General features: G+C 48.5%; 1 protein-coding gene across 9 annotated transcripts in view; it reads left to right on the forward strand.

Moving 5' to 3' along the window:
• The window catches only part of SENP7 (SUMO specific peptidase 7), a 1759378-nt gene that overhangs the window by 1561659 nt on the left and 174198 nt on the right, over positions 1-23521 (forward strand). For 8 of the 9 annotated variants that reach the window (XM_069637251.1, XM_069637256.1, XM_069637257.1 and 5 more), the window contains one exon: positions 2968-3036. The exons of the other annotated variant lie outside the window; for it this stretch is intronic. In XM_069637251.1, the coding sequence (XP_069493352.1) occupies positions 2968-3036 (69 nt within the window). The remainder of the gene's footprint in view (positions 1-2967; positions 3037-23521) is intronic. 9 annotated transcript variants of the gene reach the window in all.

Below are 23521 nucleotides of genomic sequence, written 5' to 3' on the forward strand. Positions count from 1 at the left end.
GGCACCAGATCCCCCTCCTCTATGCTGGTTGACCCTAGACATCTGGGAGTGGGCAATTGCACCAGATGTATGGATTTCAGTGGTACATCTGCCGGGAGACTCCAACCTGGAGGCGTACAGGCTCAGACAGTTGGGCTCCGACAATTGCGAGTGGCAGCTGATTGGGAGAGTGCTCCATCAAATTGTCAACAAGTGAGGCCATCCGGTCACAGCCCTGTTCGCGACGGAGAGCAACCGGACTTGTCAGCAGTTTGCAGCCTGGGCGCATTTTCCTTGGGGATGCGCTCCAGATACCCATACCCTGGGACGAGATGTGGGCGTATGTATTCCCCCTGACCCCCACACAGCTCATTCACAAGGTAGTGAGCAAGATCAAGCAACCCCAGCGGTTGCGTCTTATCCTCATAGCACCTTGGTTGCCTGCAAGGCCTTGGTTCTCCGACCTTTGCTATATGTCAGCCTAGCCAGAAATGCCCCTTCCACTTGGGAAGGGCCCTCTTCTGGTGCAGCAAGGGGGCAGAGTCCTGCACCCCTCTCCGGAGAGGCTAGCCCTAGCAGCCTGGTACCCGAGCAGGTAACTCTTCAACATCTCCAGCTGTCTCACGACAACCTGGAAATCATACAGGGAGCCAGGAGTCTATCTACATGAAAGCAGTACAAAAGCAAATGGACCAGGTTCTGCCTATGGTCCAAGGAAAATGGCGTGAATCCACTGACCTGCACGCTTGACTAGGTGTTATCCTTCACGGCCCACTTGGCTAGATCAGGGTTGCAGGTTGACACCTGCTGGACCTATCTAGCGGCTATTGGCGCATACAGGAACTTGGGAACGTTTAATTTCTCTTCTTCCAATCCTGTCGTAATGAGGCATCTGACGGGGCTGACCAGGCTGTACCCACCAGTCAAACGCATGCCCCCACTCTGGGATGTTAAGGTGGTGCACATGACCCTAGCGCACAAACCTTTCAAGCCCATGGCCATGGTAGATATCAAACTGGTCACGCTAAAGACAGCACTCCTAGTGGGGCTTACTTCAGCTCGCAGGGTCGGCGAGATCCAGGCCTTAGTGGCTTCGGAGCCCTATACTAGGTTTCATCGGGACAAAGTTGTGCTGCACACGCACCCAAATTCCTCCCGAAGGTGTTTTCCTCTTTCCACATTAACGAGGTGATTGTGCTCCCACTTTCTTTCCAGACCCCAAGGAAGAGGCAGAAAGGGTTCTTCACTGCCCCAGCGTCAGAAGAGCACTAAAATTCTATCTGGACAGAACAAAGGGCTTCCGCAAAATTGATATCTTGTTTGTTACGTTTGGTGTTTCAAAGCCAGATCAGCAAGCGTCCAAAGCTTCCATAGCTAGATGGGGGACCGCAGCAATCCAGGAGGAATACGAGGTGCACCATAAGGATCCGCCAAGGGGCATGAATGGCCATGCCATCAGGGCCAAGGCAGGGGCGGTCACTTTTCAGCGCCATGTGCCATCGCAGGTGATTAGCAGGGCGGCGATATGGGCCACCCTATCAGCCTTTTACTAACATTATTGCCTGGATACCAGTGCCAGGGCTGACGCAGCATTTGGCCAAGCTGTCCTGCGTAATCTTTTCACATGGAATGGCAAGCTCTTCTCCCCAGGGCGGTTGTATCTGTGGTAATCGCCCATACAGGATGGAGGAAAGGTGACGGGACGTAGGAGTAATTAAGTGTTACTCACTTGAGTGACTAACATACTCCTAGTCCCCTTTCCTCCATACGTCCCACCATCCTTCCCCCTAAAAAGAGCAATGAGGTTGTTCAGCATAATACAGCCGATGCGTCAAAGGGGACTGAGGTGTGGCGCTGGTGGGAAGGGTTAAGGGAACCTGTGCTCCAGGGGCCGTGCGTATTGGCAGGCCACTGAGGAGTGGAGAGCGTACTTGCATAGCCTTTGCCACTGCTCGTCCTCCATATCCCTCTTCCATTTCCTCCTGTGCATCTGTCTCCACCCTGTGCATCTAGTAAGGCCCGATATAGTCGGGAGATGAGCCCCTTCGTCCCCTTCCCTGTATCCAACATCTTCTCTGTACTTGTCAATTCCCTCTGCAAGTCCCCTTTCCAGTCCTCCGACATCAGTTCCCCTTTGAGTTGCAAGTATTTAAATACTGAAATCTTTCCCCCTCCCAGATATTCTTCCAACTCATTTAACTCTATGAACCCATCTTTTTTTCAGGACCTGCCCCACTCTTTCCACTTCTCCCTCGAACCAATCTTGGAATCTCTCATGTCTGGGGATATGGCCCCTTGTAGGTGGTGCCCAGGTGTGACTCTGAGGTGAGGGCCAGGTGGTTACCCCGCCATCTCCTTCTTAACTCTCCAGAGGGACCAGAGTAGGGGACCAGAGTCCTGAACTGGGCTGCCCTGTAGTATGTACGCATTTCCGGTAGCCCTACCCCTCCCTTCTACTTGGGTTGTACTAGTAATCTGTAGGCTACTCTGTTTTTTCCCTTCCCAGAGGAATCTCATCATTCTTTTTTTTAGTTCTCCGAAATGTGTTTCTGGCAGTTCTATCGGAAGCGCCTGGTAAATATATAATAATCACAAGGTTGTTTACACTCTTTCTTATCTCCTTGGTTGGCAAGTACTCAGCCGTGCTGGGGGCAGCACACCACAGACCAAACGTGTACTTGGCCTGGTGCAAGTAGCAATCCAAGCCAAGCAGTCAGAATAAAAAACCTTGTGTCTGTCCCATAGCTTTCAACAGCATACTCTCCATGTCAGGGGGCAAAGAAGAAAAAGATGTGGTTTTATTTTACTGAAAGGTAAGTAATTTGTTCATGTGGACGAATAGCCATGAACGTTTGACAGGCGGGTTCCGGTAGGAGATACTTAATTTGTGTGCATTGGTATGAAGGAAGAAACTTAGTGTTAAGTGGATTGCATACATAATCCAGACATACTATACTTTTAATTCTTGTGTCTTATTTTAATTTTCAGTCCTTGTATTCTCATCTTTGATTCTCTGAAAGCGGGTTCTGTGCAGAACACTGTTCAAGTCCTGAGAGAGTAAGTGTGAATTATTTTATTTATTTTTTTCAAATTAGTTTTATTGATAAACAGTCATGGTTAAGTTACAATAACACACAGTTACAGTTAAACATTTACTGATTGCACTGCTTACAATGACAGAATTTTCAATTTTCGTCTCCCCCTTACTGAAGGAAAATAAAAATAAAAAAGAACAAGGAAGGGATGGTGGGAATAACGAAATAACCCCAACCACCCACATTTATTCGAGTCCCCTGCCGACCCCCCACCCCAATTTGAACAAACAAGCTCTTAGGTGTGAACAGCATCTGGCTTGCTGGGGCCTGCCATCGTCAGGCTCCTGTTTCATTGCTTCCCTTATTTAGTTCTGAGTCCATTCTCCACATTCGTTGATGACATCACCACATTTTCCCTCTCCGAGGTCCGCCGTGGAGCCTGCCATCATCTATTCAACCCCCCTTCCCCCGGATCCTACCCATAGTGTCACTATCCTCTTGTTAGGTAAGATTTCCACAGAGCTGGTAAATCTTCCTTTCCTGGTTGAACTCCAGAACTTTTTGCTTTTCTATTGGGATATTTTTCATTAATACCTCAGTGAGTGGGAACCTTTTTCCACACTCACCTAATCTTTAACTCTTTTTATGGCTGTCATTTTTAAGACTCTCCATAGTGTCTTTTTAAAGTTATCATGTCTAACAACTTATTGACAATAAGTGCCTGTTGTTGCTGGGTTGACCTAGGGGCTCCTCATTTAACTTTCTTGTGCTAACCTTGAGTGAACTACAGTTCCCAAGGGTAGAAAGGATCTTTGGATCCCTTTAACATTTTATTCTGTGAAGCCAGCACACCCCACCTTATGTGGAGTGCTGGGGAGATACAATGTATCCCCTTTCACATTAAAACTGTAATCATTCTGTTACAGTGACAAGCTTACCTTTAATGGCTGGTGGCAGTGATACCTTTTATTAATTTGGTGCACCTTTACCGCGGGCTGTAATCACAGCTGCAGTGAAGGCACCTAAGGGTGCTCATTTTACCAAAATGGCCCCTGTCTTCATTTTCTGCCATTTTACTGTTTCTTGTTGTTTCTTGTTCCTTCCCCTGACATCCAGGGTGGGAAATTCCTTTGTTTGAGTTTTGCCTTTGGCGGGAGTCCCCTGGACACCCCGCCCAGGGTCCAGTCAGCCTGTAAGCACAGGAGGTGGGGGAAGAGTCCAAAACTTCCCCCTCCTTTGTCTTCTGCCTTTCTTCAACTGGGCCACATCCCAGTGGGGGTGTTGGCTGCCCTGATGGGACAGCCAAACGCCCCTTTCTTGTAAAATGCGGGGAGAGAATGCAGAGGTTGTGTTGCAGTTCCTGATAAATACTGGAAACCTGGAAGCTGAAGTCGTGTCGACCACTGGAACAGAAAACCGAAGAGGATGACGAAAGAAAAGCGGCGGGAATGATATCCAGCTTCCGGAGAGCCTGCTGTGTAACTGGGGCCTGCTGCAGCCCTTCCTTCCGATCGACCTGGGGTCTCCGAAAACGACGACCTGAACCCAAAGCCTGGTGAGACCCACTAGACTCAAGACGACCTGCATTTTGAGCTATCCCACGGGTTGCTGCGACCTTGCGTTCTTGCAATACCCCAATACCCTGGGACCTCCAGCCACAGTGCGGTGCACGGTCTTCCGAATTCCGAATCTTGCTGAAACTTTGTGGGCATCCTGGTGCATCTCCAGAGACACGAATCGAGTCTGAAAAGTCCCCTCTCAAGAGTGCTGGACCTTTGTAACGACGAGAATTCAACCGCGATTTATTTTCTGTCTTCTTCTGTGCTCCTTGAAAAGGCGCCAAACCCACAGAACCGCATTCAGCCGCAAGAGAAATCTTGCCTATAGCCTTCTTCATCGATCCCTGCTGCAAAGTCCCTTCTGAGGTCTTGTGTTCAGTCTCCAGGGCAAGGAATCCACTGACCGGGTATTTGGCTGCATTCCCTGAAGTTCTCCTGCTGCAATCTCTTCTTCATTGCTGAGGTACTGTGTTGCTGGGTATATACTTAGCTTAAGCCTGTTGGGGTTTCTGTGTAGTCTTGGGGTGTTTTCTGTGATTGGGAGGTCCCTCATCCAGTACACCCAGTCCCACTGCTAGAATCCTGCTGGGGTGTCTTCTGTGAAGCCCCTGGACCCTCTTCTAACCCTAGAAGTAAAGTACTCACCTGTTTGCCCAGTGTTAGGCAGAAACCTGTGCAGTTCCCTTAGGGACCACTGCAAAAGATTTAAGACTACAGGTGTTGGCAGTAAGCCCACTTGGTAGCAGTCTGTACCACCCAGATTTACCTGGTAGCTGTGGCTGAGCAGTCAGACTTCCCTCAAAAAGAGTTAGGCAGTATGCAAAGTATACTCAATAGGCACTCAGATACAATAATACAAGCAAACACTGACCAGAGCTTTGGTATCAAAGTATATAATTATTTATTTAAAAACACACAGTTCAAACACTCCAGCACTCTTATTGTAAACTTATCCTAAACACAGTTACTATTATGATATATACACCCCTTTTTCCCTATTAGAAAAATCACAGTAAAACACCACTTATTTTCATAGAGAGGTGAGTGCTTAACTAGATTGCACTCTAATAAGTTTGTGAAAAAGGGAGGGAAAAAGACAGAATATGAAGAGGTACACCACTCTACGATTCAGGAACACTGTTAGCAAGGCAGAGAGCAAAAAGTCACTGGTGAGCCAAAGTCTGGGCCCACTCTTAGAGAGTGCAGAGCACAAATGCACCCAAGATCACACAGTTAGACTAGGCTTAGAAAGTCTTGCAGAGGGTTCAGAAAAGAGTTTAGAGAGGCTTAGAAAAGTTTAGCCAGGGTGTCCCAGGCTAACACAGTTTCGAAAGCCGGGGGCTAAATCTACCCCGTACAGTCGGTAGCAAGGGAAGCCAGGCGGGACACGGTACCTTAAGTGGGAAGGATCCTCCAGCGGTGGCAGTTGTTACTGGTAGTGGGTGCAAGTTGCGTCGTCGTCGAGGGGAAGAGAAGATCTCGAATTGGAGGAAAGATGAAGGTCGTTGCACTACCAGGGCAGAAACCAGCCACAGAGTTTTCCGGTTAAAGGTGGTACCTTTGTCTCGCGGTCGTGGTAAAACGTGGCATCCCGGTTGCCGGGGTGCTTGGCACGGGCAAGACGGCCACGAGATACGTCGGGAAAGCGAAAAGACGGTGAAACTGGTTATCTCCACCAGTCAAAGGAAGAAGACTCTCCGCCGGGAGATCTCCTCTGTCGTTGGGGAAAAAGTGGTGAGACGGTCCAGCAGGGCTCCACCGGTAGTGGTGTCGTGGCAGGTCGGCTCAGCTTCTCCCTCGTAGGATTTTTAGGTCCTGTGGCGACTTCTGAAGTTCCAGTCCCCAAAGCCCTGCTTTTATGCAGCAAACCCCCATTCACTCAGCCTAGCTGTCACTCAAACATGCTAAGTGGTGAGCCGGCCGGCTCACCATTTGGGCCAATCAGGATGGAGTGCGACTTGAGTTGCCTAGGCAACTCAGTCCAGGGTGCCTAAATTCCCCTCCACCCCTCCTAAGTACCCCAGGCATAGTGGCACCACTTTGGAGGGCTTCTGTGGAGAAGCCCGCCAAAAAGTGGAACAAAGGGCTTGGGTTGGAGTCACAGAAGAGAACACAAACGCCATTTTAGAATCAAGTTTTGGCAAAAAATACCAACCGGAGAATTCATATTAATTAAATAAACCAGCGGTATGTTCGAGGCTACCGTAAATAATTAAATAAAGATAGTAGCCTAAAACAATGGGAAATCCCATAGGAAAATATTTGCGGTTGAATATAAAAAGTAGTATCCACTGCTACCAGCCAAAACTCCATCAGGGGGGACGGAGACGTGCCCCCTCGACTAACAGACCCTGGGGCAATCGAATTGCCCCAGCCAGTACGTCCACAATATGATGGTTTGTACTGGTTTCTGTTAGTAATTTGTGACTAGTAAAGCCAATGGTGACTTTACATGCCCTGGGAGACAGTAGTCAGTCCTAGGGTATGGAGTCTATGGTGGGGTGTCACTATGACACCCCTGTGTTACGGCACGGAGGGTGCTGTGTAACACACATAGTAAAAACACATGAGACCCTATGGAGTAAAAGACCCCATAGCCCATAAAACACATTAACAGTCAAAGGAACACCATAAATCATGTCCAAGAGTGGGAGAAAAAAACAAACTCCAGAAATCCAGCAAAGCTGCTGGGGGACTCACTAGGTTAGGAAATTCAGCCTAAAGAGAGAATTCTCCCTAACACCCAGATGTGACTCAGAGGTGAGGGCCAGGTAGTTACCCCGCCATCTCCTTCTTAATTCTCTAGAGGGACCAGAGCGGGCCCAGGATCCTGTGCATCTGTACTTTCCTTGGGACAGCCTCTCATGGTGCCCGAAGCCATTCCCCAAGCGTGACTGGGAAGAATACGTAATTCTCGATGCCCACCCATTTCTTCTGTTTATCTCCCCTTAACTGGGGGACCAGAGGCCAGAACTGGGCTGCCCTGTTGTATGTACGCATTTCCGGTAGCCCTACCCCTCCCTTCTCCTTGGGTTGTACTAGTAATCTGTAGGTGTAACGCTCACCTGATTCCCGTAGAGGCGCCGGTCTTGACTGGGCGTATACCGTATCTTCAAAGGTGATGTGTAACCCACGGCTGGCTCTTTGGGCTGGACCTCTGTGCACTGTATGTCTGGCTCGAAGGGTAAATGTCTGCAGATAGAAAATGTGGGATTAATGAACTGGGTTATTGAATGTCTCTCTCTTCTTCCCTTTCTCTTCTCCTGTAGAACCCCAAAGGTTAACGCGCTCACCTTAGGTAAGTGAACGCCGTGCTCTCCATCTGCCTCGAGGCAGGGTGCTGTAACCAGTTTCTTCACTGGATAAGGGGAGCAGGCCTCTTGACTTCAGAGGACTGCTGTCCGTCGTTTACTGCACGAACGGTAAGTTTCGAGTAATTCTAATGTCTTTAAAGTCTTTAGTAATGATGTCTCTTGTTTTTGCAGGGTTCCGGCGATGGCGGATGGCGGGCTGAAGTGAGTTGAAGATGGAGCCCGTGTGATGAATAGAAGCGCCTGGAAGCACGTAAGTAAGCGCTTGTTGCCTGCTTCACGATGCGCTCTAACTGTCTTTTTATTTTGCAGGTACAAGTTCGGGGCGGCTGCAGGGTGCCGGAATACCCACTGGGTTAGATGTGGAAAGGAGTAATGGCACGTGAGTATTAAAGTTCCCCAATGTCTTTAAACGCACCTTGTTTTGTCTTTCAGATGCGGGATGCAGCGCCGAAGGCCTCCGGAGCGTGCGAAGAGTTGGTAAGCTTTTGTCTTTCAGATGCCGGAATGCAGCGCGAGGCATTGGTGACAGCCGATGGACCAGGTAAGTGAAGAGCTGTCACTGAAGACCGTAATGCTAACCTGTTCTTTCTTGTCTTTATAGGTGTTGCTGAAGACTGGATTCAGGATGGTAAGCCTTTTTCCTTAGGCCCAGGATCAGATGCAGAAGACACGATGAGCGTTTTGCTGCAGAGGATGCAGAATAACGCAAAGCAAGATTCATCCATCGGGTGTGGTTTAAATAGCCTCCTGTAGTGCTTAGGTGTCTCCTTCCACAGCCACGCCTAGGTAAGAAAAGAGTTCCTGCTTTCCAGAAGAGTTCCAGTGTTCTGAATCTAGGGAGTGGCTCCTGCCCCACCCAACAGGAAAAGTAGTTCCAAACAGAAGAGGATCAGAGACTCAACTGGCAGGCAAGTAAGCAGCATGGTCTGCTGCAGGTAAGTCCACCCAAGCATTATGAGCCCGGCGCTTCCAGCGCTGGGACTGGGCACATTTATGAGCCTGGTGCCACTTGCGCCAGGACTGGGTCCAAAAGGTCCCAATTGGGACTGGTTGGCACTCGGAACCTGGGTTATGGATCTGCTTCCAAGGGAGTTGGGGAAACCCTGACCTTTTGGAAGCAGAGATCATGACAGTACCCCCCCTCAAGGCCCCTCCCAAACCTGGCTTCTCCAGGGATTTTGGCTTGTCAGGAAATGTTCGGTGAAATCTTTTGATTAGGCGAGGAGCGTGGACATATTCAGCAGGTTCCCAGGATCTCTCTTGGGGGCCGTAGCCTTTCCAGTCAATTAGGTAGAATAGTTTAGATTTGGAGATCTTGGAGTCCAGAATGCTTTTGACTTCAAACTCGAGTTCTCCATCAACTAGGATAGGTTTTGGAGATTTGGTTAGTCGGGTTTGAGGTTGCACAGGTTTTAATAGAGAGACGTGGAAGACCGGATGTATCTTCATGTGCGGGGCAAGTCCAACTTGACCGCTACTGGGTTTACTATGGTAGTGATGGAATAGGGACCAAGGTATCTTGGGTTGAATGTGCGTGGCCCTTTTAGAGGTAGATATTTGGTGGATAACCAGACTTGATCCCCTACTTGATATTGAGGGGCTTCCTTCCGATGTTGATCTGCTCCTTTCTTGCATTGTTCTTTAGCCCTTTGAAGGTGAGAAACAGCTTCCTTAAAGGCTTGGGTGATTGTAGAATGCAGGTAGTCTACTGCTGGTGTTTCAAGATCTTGGAGGGGATCCAACTCCGAGGTTCGAGGGTGACTGCCGTACAAAAGAAAAAACGGGGTTTTCCCAGTTCCCGAATGGACAGAGTTATTGTAGGCATATTCGGCTATCCAAAGGATGTCTTTCCAAGTTTTTTCAGTTTGTTGCAGCATGCAGCGTAAATACTGTTCCAGAGTTTTATTGGTCCTCTCGGTTTGTCCGTCGGTCTGAGTGTGGTGACTGGTCGATAGTCTCACATCAATTTGAGCCGACCGACAGCAACTTCGCCAAAAATGAGAAATAAATTGACTACCTCGATCCGAAATTAGAACCGAAGGAAAACCGTGCAGTCGGACGATGTTTTCGAGAAATTCTCGGGCCACAGTTGCTGCTGTTGGCAAGCCTTTGAGCGGAATGAAATGCGCCATCTTGGAGAATAAGTCCACGATTACTAGAATCGTATTGTATCCGAAGCATGGAGGTAGATCGGTGATGAAGTCCATAGAAAGCGTATGCCAAGGGCGAGGTGGGATGTCAATAGGGCGTAAGAGGCCTGCTGGTCTTTCCTTTTGACTCTTGTTTTGGGCGCATACTCCACAGGACATTATAAAGTCTCTGATATCTTTTTTCCAAGACGGCCACCAGAAGTAGCGCTTGATCTTTTCTGAGGTCTTGGCCATACCGGGATGTCCTTCCATTAAAGAATCGTGATAACCAGAGATTACTTTTTTCTGTAAATCTGTGCTGGGTAGGTATAATCGTTCTTGGAAATACAATAAGTTGTCCTTTACTGCAAAGTCCTTTCCCTGCAGATGCCAATTCTGTATGTCTGCTGGAGTTACAAGTTGCCTGGCTTTATCCTTAACTTCCTCTATGGATTCTGTGGCGATTACACCCAGAATTCTTTGTTCGGGAATGATTGGTACAGGTTTAGGGTTGATCAAGTGTTCTTCCACTCCCATCCGAGAAAGGGCATCAGCTTTACCGTTTTTTGTACCAGGTCGATAGGTAATTATGAAGTCAAACTCGGCAAAGAATAATGCCCAACGGAGTTGTCTAGAGGATTGGGCTTTTGCGGTTTTCAAATATTGCAGGTTTCGGTGATCCGTAATCACAGTAACGGTGTGTCGGGCCCCCAGCAGATAATGCCGCCAAGCCTTATAGGCAGACTTGATAGCCAGAAGTTCCTTGTCAGTAATCGTGTAATTGATTTCAGGAGGCGAGAATTTGCGGGACCAAAATGCCACGGGATGCAACTGATTGGTTACCGGGTCCTTTTGTGATAGAACTGCCCCCATGGCAAGGCTTGAAGCATCAGTTTCCACGATGTAGGGGAGTTCGGGGCGAGGGTGTTTTAAGATTGGTGCAGAGATAAATTTAGTCTTCAAATCCTGGAAAGCTTGTTCCGCCTCGGTAGACCATTCAAAACGTTTTTTTTTCTTTAACAAGGCAGTGATGGGCTGGACTATTCGAGAGAATTCGGGGATAAACCTGCGGTAAAAGTTAGCGAAACCTAACATGCTTTGCACACCTTTTACGGAGGATGGTGATGGCCATTTGAGAACTGCATCGACCTTCTTTGAATCCATACGCACTCCGCCAGGTGATAATATGAATCCCAAGAATTCAACTTCAGTCACATTGAAAACACATTTTTCCAACTTAGCGAAAAGTTTGTGTTGACGCAATCTTTCGAGGACCATTTTCACGTGTTTCCGATGTTCAGATTCCGATGAAGAATAAACGAGGATGTCGTCAATGTAAACAGCAACACACACATCTATGAGCTCTCTGAGGACATCGTTCATAAAATATTGAAAGGCGGCCGGGGCATTACAAAGTCCGAAGGGCATGACCTGATATTCAAATAGCCCATACTTGGTGCGGAAGGCCGTCTTCCATTCATCGCCCTCTTTTACTCGTACCAAGTGGTAAGCTCCTCTAAGATCCAGCTTTGTATATATGCATGCTTTTCTGACTTGGTCCAGGAGTTCAGGGATCAAAGGTAACGGATATCTATTCTTAACAGTGATCTGGTTCAGGGAGCGATAATCTATACAAATTCTAAGGTCTCCTTCCTTTTTTGGAACGAAGAACAAAGCTGAAGAAGCAGGGGACTTGGAAGGACGAATAAACCCATTTGCCAGGTATTGATCCAGGTATTGTCGAAGGTGAAGGTTCTCAGGCTCGGTGAGGGCATAAATTCTACTACAAGGAGGAGTAGATCCAGGTATCAGGTCGATCTGGCAGACATAAGACCTATGAGGAGGTAGAGAGTTAGCCTGATCCTTCCGGAAAACATCTTGGTATTCTAGGTATTCGGGAGGTAACTGGGGAGTCTCTGAAGAAATTGCTGCCAGTGCAACACCAGGTGGAGGGTGACAAGTAGAGACACATTCTGGAAACTGGACCGTTCTTGCTCGCCAATCGATCAGAGGATTGTGTTTCTCTAACCAAGGTATTCCTAGAATAATCTGAAACTGAGGGGCCTTGATCACATCGAACACGATCTTCTCATGGTGTCCATCTTGACTTACTAGCGTCACTTCTTGAGTGGTATGCGTTACTGGCCCGGAGGCTATCTCCGTACCATCCACTGTAGTAATGACGTCCTTTACAGCCTTGGGACGAAGAGTTAGATTCATCCTCAAAACCATTTCATGATCCACATAATTGCCGATGGCACCGCTGTCGACGTAAGCTTCAATTGCATGTAATCGATCCGGATTATCAGGGCAATGAGGACCATAGGTATCACGAAATGCGAGGTCACGGAACTGGTTTTCACGCTCGGCAAGAGGACCTCTATTCTTGTCGGGCGAGGTCGTTTCCCTGCTCAGAGTTTGTAACTTTGGTAACTGCAGCTCCTACTGCCTTCTTGGCAGGTTTCACCGGACAGTCTCGGAAGAAAGTGCCCTGAGTTTCCGCAATAGAGGCATAATTGCAACTGTTTTCTCCTTTCCCGCTCCTTTTGTGTTAGAGGACCTTTCAGACCCCCTATTTCCATGGGTTCCCCGGAGTCTACTCCTTTGGAAGGAGTTGGCGGTTTGGAAAATACTTGAGCATCAAACTTGGAACGATCGGCCTTCCTGTTCTGCAGTCTGTGATCTATTTGAACGACTAAGTCTATATAGTCCGAACAATCTTGTGGGGGATTCACTACTGGGGCTAACGCATCTTTGAGCTCTCCGCGTAGACCTCTATAAAACAGCGTAATCCTTTTGTCCTCATGCCAGTGAGTTTCCACTATCAGTCTGTTGAAAGACGCAATATAAGCCAAAAGGTCTTGATTACCTTGTCCCAATGAAAGAAGCTCATTGTCCAAGGCCTGCCCCTGTGAATGTCTTGCGAACAGTTTTTCCATACTGAGCTGAAAAGCTTGAAAATCATGGAGGACCGGATCATCTTGATTTACCAGAGGGATCGACCAGTCTGCCGCATTGCCACTAAGGTACGAAAGCACGAAAGCTACTTTAGCTTGATCAGTTGCAAAGGCTGCTGGCCGGCATAAGAAATGCAACCGGCACTGATTGATAAATACTGCAAACCTCTTTGGGTCACCAGAAAATCGTTCGGGCGGAGCCAGAGGTACATTCCCAGGTAGGTTGATCTGCACTGGATTCATAGAGGATGTAGAAGGAAGATTTCCCCCAGATGCGGGTAACGGGGTCTGTCCGGCTTGTGACTGTAGCAATTGTCTAGCGAGATCATCTGTTCGCTCCTTGGAAATAATCAGTTCCCTTCTTAGAGCGTTCGTTTCCTGACGGGCTGCATGCACTTCTGCCCTTAGTTCCCCAAGTAACTGGGCTAGCTGGTCGGTATCCGAGGTTTCCATAGCGCCTGGACGGGAGTTTTGTGGTAGGCTTTGCGTTCTGTAACGCTCACCTGATTCCCGTAGAGGCGCCGGTCTTGACTGGGCGTATACCGTATCTTCAAAGGTGATGTGTAACCCACGGCTGGCTCTTTGGGCTGGACCTCTGTGCACTGTATGTCTGGCTCGAAGGGTAAGATGTCTGCAGATAGAAAATGTGGGATTAATGAACTGGGTTATTGAATGTCTCTCTCTTCTTCCCTTTCTCTTCTCCTGTAGAACCCCAAAGGTTAACGCTCTCACCTTAGGTAAGTGAACGCCGTGCTCTCCATCTGCCTCGAGGCAGGGTGCTGTAACCAGTTTCTTCACTGGATAAGGGGAGCAGGCCTCTTGACTTCAGAGGACTGCTGTCCGTCGTTTACTGCACGAACGGTAAGTTTCGAGTAATTCTAATGTCTTTAAAGTCTTTAGTAATGATGTCTCTTGTTTTGCAGGGTTCCGGCGATGGCGGATGGCAGGCTGAAGTGAGTTGAAGATGGAGCCCGTGTGATGAATAGAAGCGCCTGGAAGCACGTAAGTAAGCGCTTGTTGCCTGCTTCACGATGCGCTCTAACTGTCTTTTTATTTTGCAGGTACAAGTTCGGGGCGGCTGCAGGGTGCCGGAATACCCACTGGGTTAGATGTGGAAAGGAGTAATGGCACGTGAGTATTAAAGTTCCCCAATGTCTTTAAACGCACCTTGTTTTGTCTTTCAGATGCGGGATGTAGCGCCGAAGGCCTCCGGAGCGTGCGAAGAGTTGGTAAGCTTTTGTCTTTCAGATGCCGGAATGCAGTGTGAAGACCTCCGGAGCGCACGAAGAGTAGGTAAGCCTTTGTCTTTCAGATGCCGGAATGCAGCGCGAGGCGTTGGTGACAGCCGATGGACCAGGTAAGTGAAGAGCTGTCACTGAAGACCGTAATGCTAACCTGTTCTTTCTTGTCTTTATAGGTGTTGCTGAAGACTGGATTCAGGATGGTAAGCCTTTTTCCTTAGGCTCAGGATCAGATGCAGAAGACACGATGAGCGTTTTGCTGCTGAGGATGCAGAATAACGCAAAGCAAGATTCATCCATCGGGTGTGGTTTAAATAGCCTCCTGTAGTGCTTAGGTGTCTCCTTCCACAGCCACGCCTAGGTAAGAAAAGAGTTCCTGCTTTCCAGAAGAGTTCCAGTGTTCTGAATCTAGGGAGTGGCTCCTGCCCCACCCAACAGGAAAAGTAGTTCCAAACAGAAGAGGATCAGAGACTCAACTGGCAGGCAAGTAAGCAGCATGGTCTGCTGCAGGTAAGTCCACCCAAGCATTATGAGCCCGGCGCTTCCAGCGCTGGGACTGGGCATATTTATGAGCCTGGTGCCACTGGCGCCAGGACTGGGTCCAAAAGGTCCCAATTGGGACTGGTTGGCACTCGGAACCTGGGTTATGGATCTGCTTCCAAGGGAGTTGGGAAAACCCTGACCTTTTGGAAGCAGAGATCATGACAGTAGGTTACTCTGTTTTTTCCCTTCCCAGAGGAATCTCACCATTCTTTTTTTTAGTTCTCTGAAATGTGTTTCTGGCAGTCCTATCGGAAGTGCCTGGTAAAGATATAATAATCTAGGAAGGAGGACCATTTTGAGAGTGTTCAGGTGCCCTAACCATGAGATGGTAATTTTCGACCAGGTTTCTAGCATCCCAAAGAGCCGGTGCAGCAGGGGGAGGGAAGTTTATCTTGTATAGTCTGTCCAGCTCTCTAGGAATCCGCACCACCAGGTTCTTCTGGCTATCTTCCTCTACCTGTATCCTCAACCCCGCCCAGACCATTCTATGCTCCTTCGTCATCTCCCCCAGTGGGAGGAGGATTGATTTGTTCATTTACCTTGAAACCTGACAGGTGGCCGTATTCTTCTATCACCTGGAGTATTCTTGGCACTGTCTCTGTCACTTCTGGGAGGGTAAACCATAATATCATCTGCATACATGCTTAGTTTATGGGAGTCGTCTCATACCCTTATACCCCTTATATGTACATCACTTCGGATCTCCTCTCCCAGGGGTTCCATCACCAGGGCGAAAAGGAACAGGGACAACAGGCAGCCCTGTCTAGTCCCCCTGCTAAGCTCGAAAGCCGTGGCTTTTGACCCATTCACCACTACCCTTGCCGTAGGTCTGGAGTAGAAGGCCCGAATGGCCCTGCACAAATTATTTCCTATTCCTATTTTCTTTAGTATTGCGAAATACGGTCAAATGCTTTTTACGCATCTAGGCTTATTAGCGCATGGTCTTCCTGGCTTCCCCCAACGTGTTCCATAAGATCTAAGTTTTTTCGCACTGCACCCGGGTCCTGTCGTCCCGCTATAAAGCTCACCTGATCTGTGTTTATTATTCGTGGCAACTTCTCCTCGAAGTGTGTTGCTAGGATACGTGTGAATATGTTCTCATCTATATTCAGAAGTGAGATAGGGCGGTAAAATGCACACTGTGTGGGGTCCCTCCTGTCCTTTGGGACCACCAATATCAGTGCTTTGCTGGAGGTGTCCAGAGTCTTTCGAGTTTCTAAAATATGATTGCACAACCGTACCATGTGCAGCAACAGGATTCCTGAGAATATTTTGTTAAATCCTATAGTGTATCCATCGTCAACTGGGGCATTACCATCTGGGAAGCTCAATATACACCTCCTCTATTGTTACTGGGCTCTCCAGGTGTTCCACCTCTAAACTGGTGAGATTATTCATGTCATTCCTATCTAGGTATTCTCTCACTGCTTCTTCCCCTGCAGGTGCTTCGGATTTGTAAAGGGTCTCGTAGTACTGGGCAAACTCCTCTGCTATCTCCTTGGGTGTGTCACGTGTCCCCTGTGGGGTTCGTAAGGGAGGATACCCACCTCTCTGCCCTGTGTGCTCGGAGGCTCGCTGCCAGCAGTGCGTCCGCCTGGCCCCCCTTCTCATAATATTTCAGTTTGAGGTATCTCTGTTTCCACACTGTTTCCCCCAACCCCAGTGCCTTAAGCTCTGCCCGTCTAGTGAGTATCTCATCTCTGATCTCATCCGTTTCCCCCTCCATTGCATGCATCCTCTCCCCGCTCTCCACCATCTCCCTCCTTAGCCTCTCTTCTATTGGGCTCTTCTCCCTTTTGCGTCTCGCCCCCTCCAAGTTGCCTTTCTCGCATCCCAGACCACTCCGTTGCTCACTTCCCCAGTATCATTCAATTGAAAGTATTCAGTGATTGCCTCTCCCAATTGGCTCGCGAAGAGGGTGTCTTTCCAAAGCGTTTCATTACAGCGCAAGCTACTATCAGGTCTGTAAAGCCTACTGATGTCTAGGGACATAAGAACCATGTCATAGTCGGTCCAGCCCACCAGCCTTATTTCGTTGTGGGTCACCCTCGTCGCTTGGTCCCTGTTCATAAGGAGGTAGTCAATTCTAATATAGGTGTTATGCGAGACAGAGTAGAATGCATACCCCTCTTCACTTGGGTGTTGCTCTCCACACATCAATTAAACCATGGGTCATGATTGTTTGTCCCAAGTGTCCAGGTCTAGCTTCCACTACCCCCTGCACCCTACTCCCCCAGTCCTCCTGTCCCTTTCTCTGTCCGCCCAGGAGTTGAAATCACCCCCTATTATGTACAGGTCGGCTTCCTGTTCCTATATCATATTAAGTGCATCCGATATGAAGTGTGCTGCCCCTGTTTGGGTGCGTATAGAGCTGCCAAGAGTATCCTCTCCCCTTCCAGAGTCCCCTTTAGTAGCAGTAATCTCCCTTCCAGAAGGTGGGTAGTCGTACAGGCTCATAGCTTGCATTGCTTATGTATCACTATACTGACTCCACCCTTTTTGGTGTTCCCCGATGCCCAATGGACTTGACCAATCCCTCCCCCTCGTATTTCGCGCCTTGAAACACTTGTTTATAGGCGCGTTATAAATGCCATATCATATCATCATCATATACCATTCGCTCCTCTCCATGCATTAAGCGCGTCTCCTGTAGGAAGAGCACGTCAAGAGTCGCTTTGTGAAATTCTCTAGCTACCAATGATCTTTTGGTCAGGCAATTTAGACCTTTCACATTCAACATCCCCACCAACAGACTCCTCCCGGCATCACCTCTCCCCACTGCGAGTGCATATCATCAACTAAACATGTGACTCAATTTTCTCATCGTCCTCATCGTCTTGGGAGTAACGTTTGTTGCTAGTGCTGTCACTGTCTACAGAGCCTTAACTTTTGTGTAAACCCCCTAACAACATTTCAACCAATAACAACTGTAACGTATGTTCATTCAACGTCTCAGAGACACCCTCTCTCCCACAGAGGGCCACTTTGGAGCAGAGTTGTATGCGTCCCTCCAGCTAACCTGTTACATTCCTTTAAGTGACCGCCCGGTCACTTGTAGTTCGTTTACGTCGTTCATGTATTCCGTTCACCGGGTTCCTGTTCAAGCCTTTGGTCTTCCACAGTGGGCAACTTACTGGGCGAAGGCCCGTTGAGCCGCATGTACTTCCTTCCAGTTTGCCCCCTCCTCCTCCTTTGTGGGCCTCGTGCAGGTCCTGATCCCTCTCTGCTTATGGGTGGGTCTTGTGGGCTCCTTGGTTCCGCATCAAGACCTGCTGTAAGATGGCCAAGGGCCTGCTCGGCTTCCTCTGCCCTTTTATTTTTTTTAATTAACATTGGTTCTAAGTGTCTTAAAAGATTAAATGTCTGTGCTGTCATTGCACTGCTTATGGTGACAATTGTTTAATGTAGCTGCTTTTTAAATCTAATTATACGTTTCAATATCATCTGAATCTCTTATCACAGAATCAGTTTCTTATGGCTACCTTACTCTCACAGATGTACCCATCCCTTGAATTATCTCCACGGGTGCAGACTGACTTTGGAATGCTCTCACTAGCAACAAAGGGAGCACAATGTAGCTCTGCACAAACTCCTTCTTGCGACCCAGGGCACTGAAAACTGGGCACACTAGAGTTATATAGAAGGAGCTGAATCAGTGCCATTGACACAGTTACTTTTTTTGCATGCTGAGATGTCGATTTTTGGAAAGCTACCACATTTGTTTCCGTACTACATGTCTCGTTCCAAAATTGTACACGCCTAATATTTACTGCTAGAGGGAAATTCTGATGCTCACCTGCATCAGCACTTTGTTCTGTGCCAATTATTCCAAAAGGCCCATAACTTGTCAATCAATGCACCTGGAGGACATCAGGGAGAGGGTGGCTAATGCCTTCACTACCCTTCGCAAAATTGAGGCGAGAGGCATTTATCTTCAGCCAGAATACCTCTACACGTTTTGACTCCGAGGAGGAGCAAAAAAACATTTGATACAAGAAAAAGATGAATAGTGAACCCCTTCAGCTCTTCTTTATCAAAGCAGAAGTGATCTTGCTCCTTCATAAATTAATGCCACATGTCCACTTCAATGGATTGCATTCTCCAGCAGATTCCTCATCAGATAGATATTGATATTTTATTTCTATTGCGCTCGTACACAAGTCTTTCAGAGCGCGACAAGGCAAGGGAGGGGAACAGGGGAGAACAAAACAGCGATCTTACTAGGCCCAGTGACATTGAGAACACGCAAGGGCATGGGAGAGGGGGAGGGTAAAAGTGCATGGAAGGGGGAGAAGTGGAAAGTGCCAAGCAGAGGAGAAACAGATAAATAACAATAAATGAATAATAAAGGCAACAGTGGTAGTGCAGCCAGCAATGTGCACGTGCTAGATTTAAGGCAGCAGACAGGGTAGGTCTGATAAGTGCAGGAAGAAAAAGGGGGGGTGTATGGGTACAGATACAGACCCCAGTGCAAGGGGTGGCCCGGAGGCAGTGCGGGAGGGTGGCTGGGTGAGCAGGTACCTGGGCCCGGAGGACAAAGGGTGGCCAGGTGCACGGTCCAAGAGAGAACAGATCAGCAGGGGAGAGGGGGAGCAAAGGCAGAAGAAAAGAGGATGGTCTTGAGGTGCTTCTGGAACCGGAGATGGTTCTCCTCAAGTTTTGGAGTGGCAAGGAGGCTGTTCCAGAGGGAGGCCCAGCTGAGGACAGAGATCTACCCCCAGCTCATTTCTTTGAAAAATTACTGACCCTGAGGGAGTTGGAGGTAGAGGAGCGAAGAGCTCGAGAAGGGAGGAATTAGATATCTAATGCAGCGTCAGCTGCTCAAACTTTTTCAACATGGGCGAAGTATGACTTGACCATCGATCCCTTTTGAGTCGGTCAGGCCACTTATAGGCTCCAGACGTGACGTAGCCTGCCATATATACTGGGTCACTACACTCCCGTACCCCAGTTCCTTTTTACTGCATGCCCAGCATGCAGCTTTTCAACGACTTTTGTGAGAGAAATTTAAACAAAATTGTCTGATTCAAACTAATTTGTCCATATGCTGGCTCCTGAGGTGTTTGGGTTTAAACGTGTCCAAGACTGCAACTCCAAAATGTCAAACTCCAACCTGCACAGCATATGCGTGTGATGTCTTGGTAAAGATCATGACATTGAGGTTTGTGTCTCTTGTCAACAAATGAATCCCAAGTCGTTGAGGGAGCAATCATCATATCTAGTACTCGGGTGGCCCACAGCTAAATCCCCAGCTCGTTCGACTGCCAGGTTGTCTGGTTACAACCTGGCAGTGGAACAAGCTGGGGATTTAGCTGTGGGACACTCGAAGGCGTCACAAGAAGGCGGCGGCGGAAGCAGTCAGATTCCTGAAGCCATTTGTTGTCCTTGTCGTCCCATAAGAAGTAGTACCAGAGGGCTTAGTGGTGAAAGCCACCACAGTGATTTCCAGACCCGCCACATCTACCTCAAACTTGCTAATGGATAGCAAATGTAAAACACTGATGCCCTAGCCAAGAGTTGGCATCGGGCAGTATGGCTCTGAAGCCATTGAATGCATCCTGTGCGGTATTCAAAAAGTATTCACACAAAGGTGACTCATTGTGAAGGCAGCAGAGCACATCCCAGCTGGTGAGATGAGGGATGGGTTTTTGTGAATAGTTGAGGATGGCAAAGAGGTGGCTTGCCAAACACTGCAGTGGGGCCTGGACACCGTAGATTGCATGGGCAGGGCGATGGGGTCATCCACTGTGCTGAGGAGGTCAGCCTACCAGCACAAATTGGGTTTCTTGCCAAATGTCTAGGCTAAGCTGTTGGACATAGCTTTTGATGGCGAACGCCTGTTCTGTACAAAGACCGAGGAGTCCTTGGAAAAGTTAAGATTCTAAATTAGCTGCCAAATCGCTGGGCTTGACTGTGCAGCAACCTGCTAAACAATCTTTCGGCTTCTCCTCTAGGGGAAGAGACTACAGACGGCACATTACGTTTGTGGGGCGGGCACAGCCCACTGCAAGCCATGCATGGGCAGAGGCATTTCTCGCTTCAAGGACGGGGCAGAGAGATCTCTAGAGGCTAGCAGACACTAGCAGCTGTGGCAAGGGCAGTGGCCACTTTGAGTTCTCCCTTCATGTTTCGCCGGCTGGAAGGAGAATTTCTGAGCACTTGCCTTAGTGGAAGGAGATCACCTCTGAAGCCTGAGCATTGCGGCTCGTCGAATGGGGGTACTGTCTGCTTTTTTTGCACAAACCACCAGACCGACCACCCCCTTTCAACATTAACCGGCACAAGAGCTCCAGGAAGAACTGAGAGCCCTGTTATTGAAAGTTGTCATGGATGAGGTACCACCGAGCAGAGCGGATCGTGCTGGTATTCCCGTTAATTTCTGGTGCCCAAAAAAGGAGGACGACTCTGTCCCATTTTGGACCTCAGGGCCTTCAACAAGTTCCTGAGGAAAGGCACGTTCAAGATGATGACCTTGGAAGAAATTCTCCAGGGCCTACTGCTGGTTGGTGTCGCAGGATCTTCAGAACGCTTATTTCCATGTGCCTATCCATCGCAAGCACAGGCATTTCCTTAGATGCATCATTAGGGACACTCATTACCAATTCAAGGTGCTCCCCTTTGGGCTAACCCCCGCTCTAGGGTCTTCACCAAGCTGATGGCAGTGGTGGCAGCACACCTCAGAGATCCTGTGTTCGCATATTCCCATACCCTGACGACTGACTGATCCGAAGGAAGTTGCTGCATCAGGTATCGACTCAGCTCGAGGAAACCTGCTCGCTGCTTCATAGGTTGGAATTCTCCCTAAACTTCCAGAAGTCCCACGTCACACCAACACAGAAGCTCCAGTTCATCGGAGCAGTCCTGGACACAGGGCTTGAGAAAGCTTTTTTCCCCCCGAAAAAAGTCACCAGTGTTGGGCAAGCTCGTTTAGGAACACGACAGCCTAAACAGCTTCCTTCCTCCGCCTCTTAGGTCTCGTGGCTTCCTGCTTTTTTGTGGTGCCAAGAGTCCAGACTGCAAATGCGATCTCTGCAGTGGCTGTTGAGTGATCTGTGGTCCCAGTACTTCAGTGCCATCAAGGCCTTTCCCAGATCTCTGTACGCGTGCAGATGGAGAATATTTGATGTGTGGTGCAGGGAGAGCAAGATAGATCCTATTGCTTGTTCCACCATTACAGTGATAGTTCCTTTTGTCTCCTCGGGCCTTCAGATTTGTACAGTCAAAGGATACTTGGCGACTTTGTCTGGTTTTAAAAGGTTGCCAGATCAAGGATCCTTCTTCATGATTCTGGTTATGACCCATTTCCTGAAGGGCCTTGTAAATAGATCCTGCCTACCCCATTACTGGTTCCAGAGTGGGACCTAAATTTGGTTCTCATATTCTTGATGGCGACTCAGTTTGAGCCTATGCACTTCTGCCCCGTCAGGCTGCATACCCCGAAAATGGCTTTCCTGGTGGCAAAGCACATCAGCACGATGTGCAAGTAATCTGCAGGCTTTGTCCGCCAAGCCACCTTTCCTACAGGTCTTTATGGAGCAAGCTTTACTGAAGGTGCAGCCTGGATTCTTGCCCAAAGTGGTGTCTGAGTTCCATGTATCCCACAGCATTGATTTACTAGCGTTTTACCCCTTACTAATCCTTCCAAAGCTGAGGAAAGTGTTAGGCAGAAACCTGTGCAGTTCCCTTAGGGACCACTGCAAAAGATTTAAGACTACAGGTGTTGGCAGTAAACCCACTTGGTAGCAGTCTGTACCACCCAGATTTACCTGGTAGCTGTGGCTGAGCAGTCAGACTTCCCTCAAGAAGAGTTAGGCAGTATGCAAAGTATACACAATAGGCACTCAGATACAATAATACAAGCAAACACTGACCAGAGCTTTGGTATCAAAGTATATATTTATTTATTTAAAAACACACAGTTTGACACACTCCAGCACTCTTATTGTAAAATATTCTAAACACAGTTACTATTGTAATATATACACCCCTTTTTCCTTATCAGATAGCTCACAGTAAAACACCACTTATTTTCATACAGAGGTGAGCGCTTAACTAGATGGCACCCCAATACGTTTGTGAGAAAGGGAGGGAAAAAGACAGAATAGGGAAAGGTACACCACTTTAAGATTCAGGAACACTATAAGCAAGGCAGAAGAGCAAAAGTCACTGGCGAGCCAAAGTCCAAAGGCTGGGCCCACTCTTAGAGAGTGCAGAGCACAAATGCGCCCAAGATCACACAGTTACACTAGTCTTAGAAAGTCTTGCAGAGGGTTCAAAAAGAGTTTAGAGAGGCTTTAGGAAAGTTTAGCCAGGGTGTCACAGGCTAACCCAGGTTCGAAAGCCGAGGGCTAAATCTACCCCGTACAGTCGGTAGCAAGGGAAGCCAGGCGGGACACGGTACCTTAAGTGGGTCCTCCAGCGGTGGCAGTTGTTCCTGGTAGTGGGTGCAAGTTGCGTCGTCGTCCTGGAGAAGAGAAGATCTCGACTTGGAGGAAAGATGAAGGTCGTTGCACTACCAGGGCAGAAACCAGCCGCAGAGTTTTCCGGTTAAAGGTGGTACCTTTGTTTCGTGGTCGTGGCAAAACGTGGTATCTCGGTTGCCGGGGTGCTTGGCACAGGCAAGGCGGCCACGAGGTACGTCAGGAAAGCGAAAAGACGGAGAAACTGGTTATCCCCACCAGTCAAAGGAAGAAGACTCTCCGGCGGGAGATCTCCTCTGTCGTTGGGAAAAGTGGTGAGGCAGTCCAGCAGGGCTCCACCGGTG

This window comes from Ambystoma mexicanum, chromosome 7p, assembly GCF_040938575.1.
Source record: "Ambystoma mexicanum isolate Mex_15411 chromosome 7p, UKY_AmexF1_1, whole genome shotgun sequence".
NCBI classification, from domain to species: Eukaryota; Metazoa; Chordata; class Amphibia; order Caudata; family Ambystomatidae; genus Ambystoma; species Ambystoma mexicanum.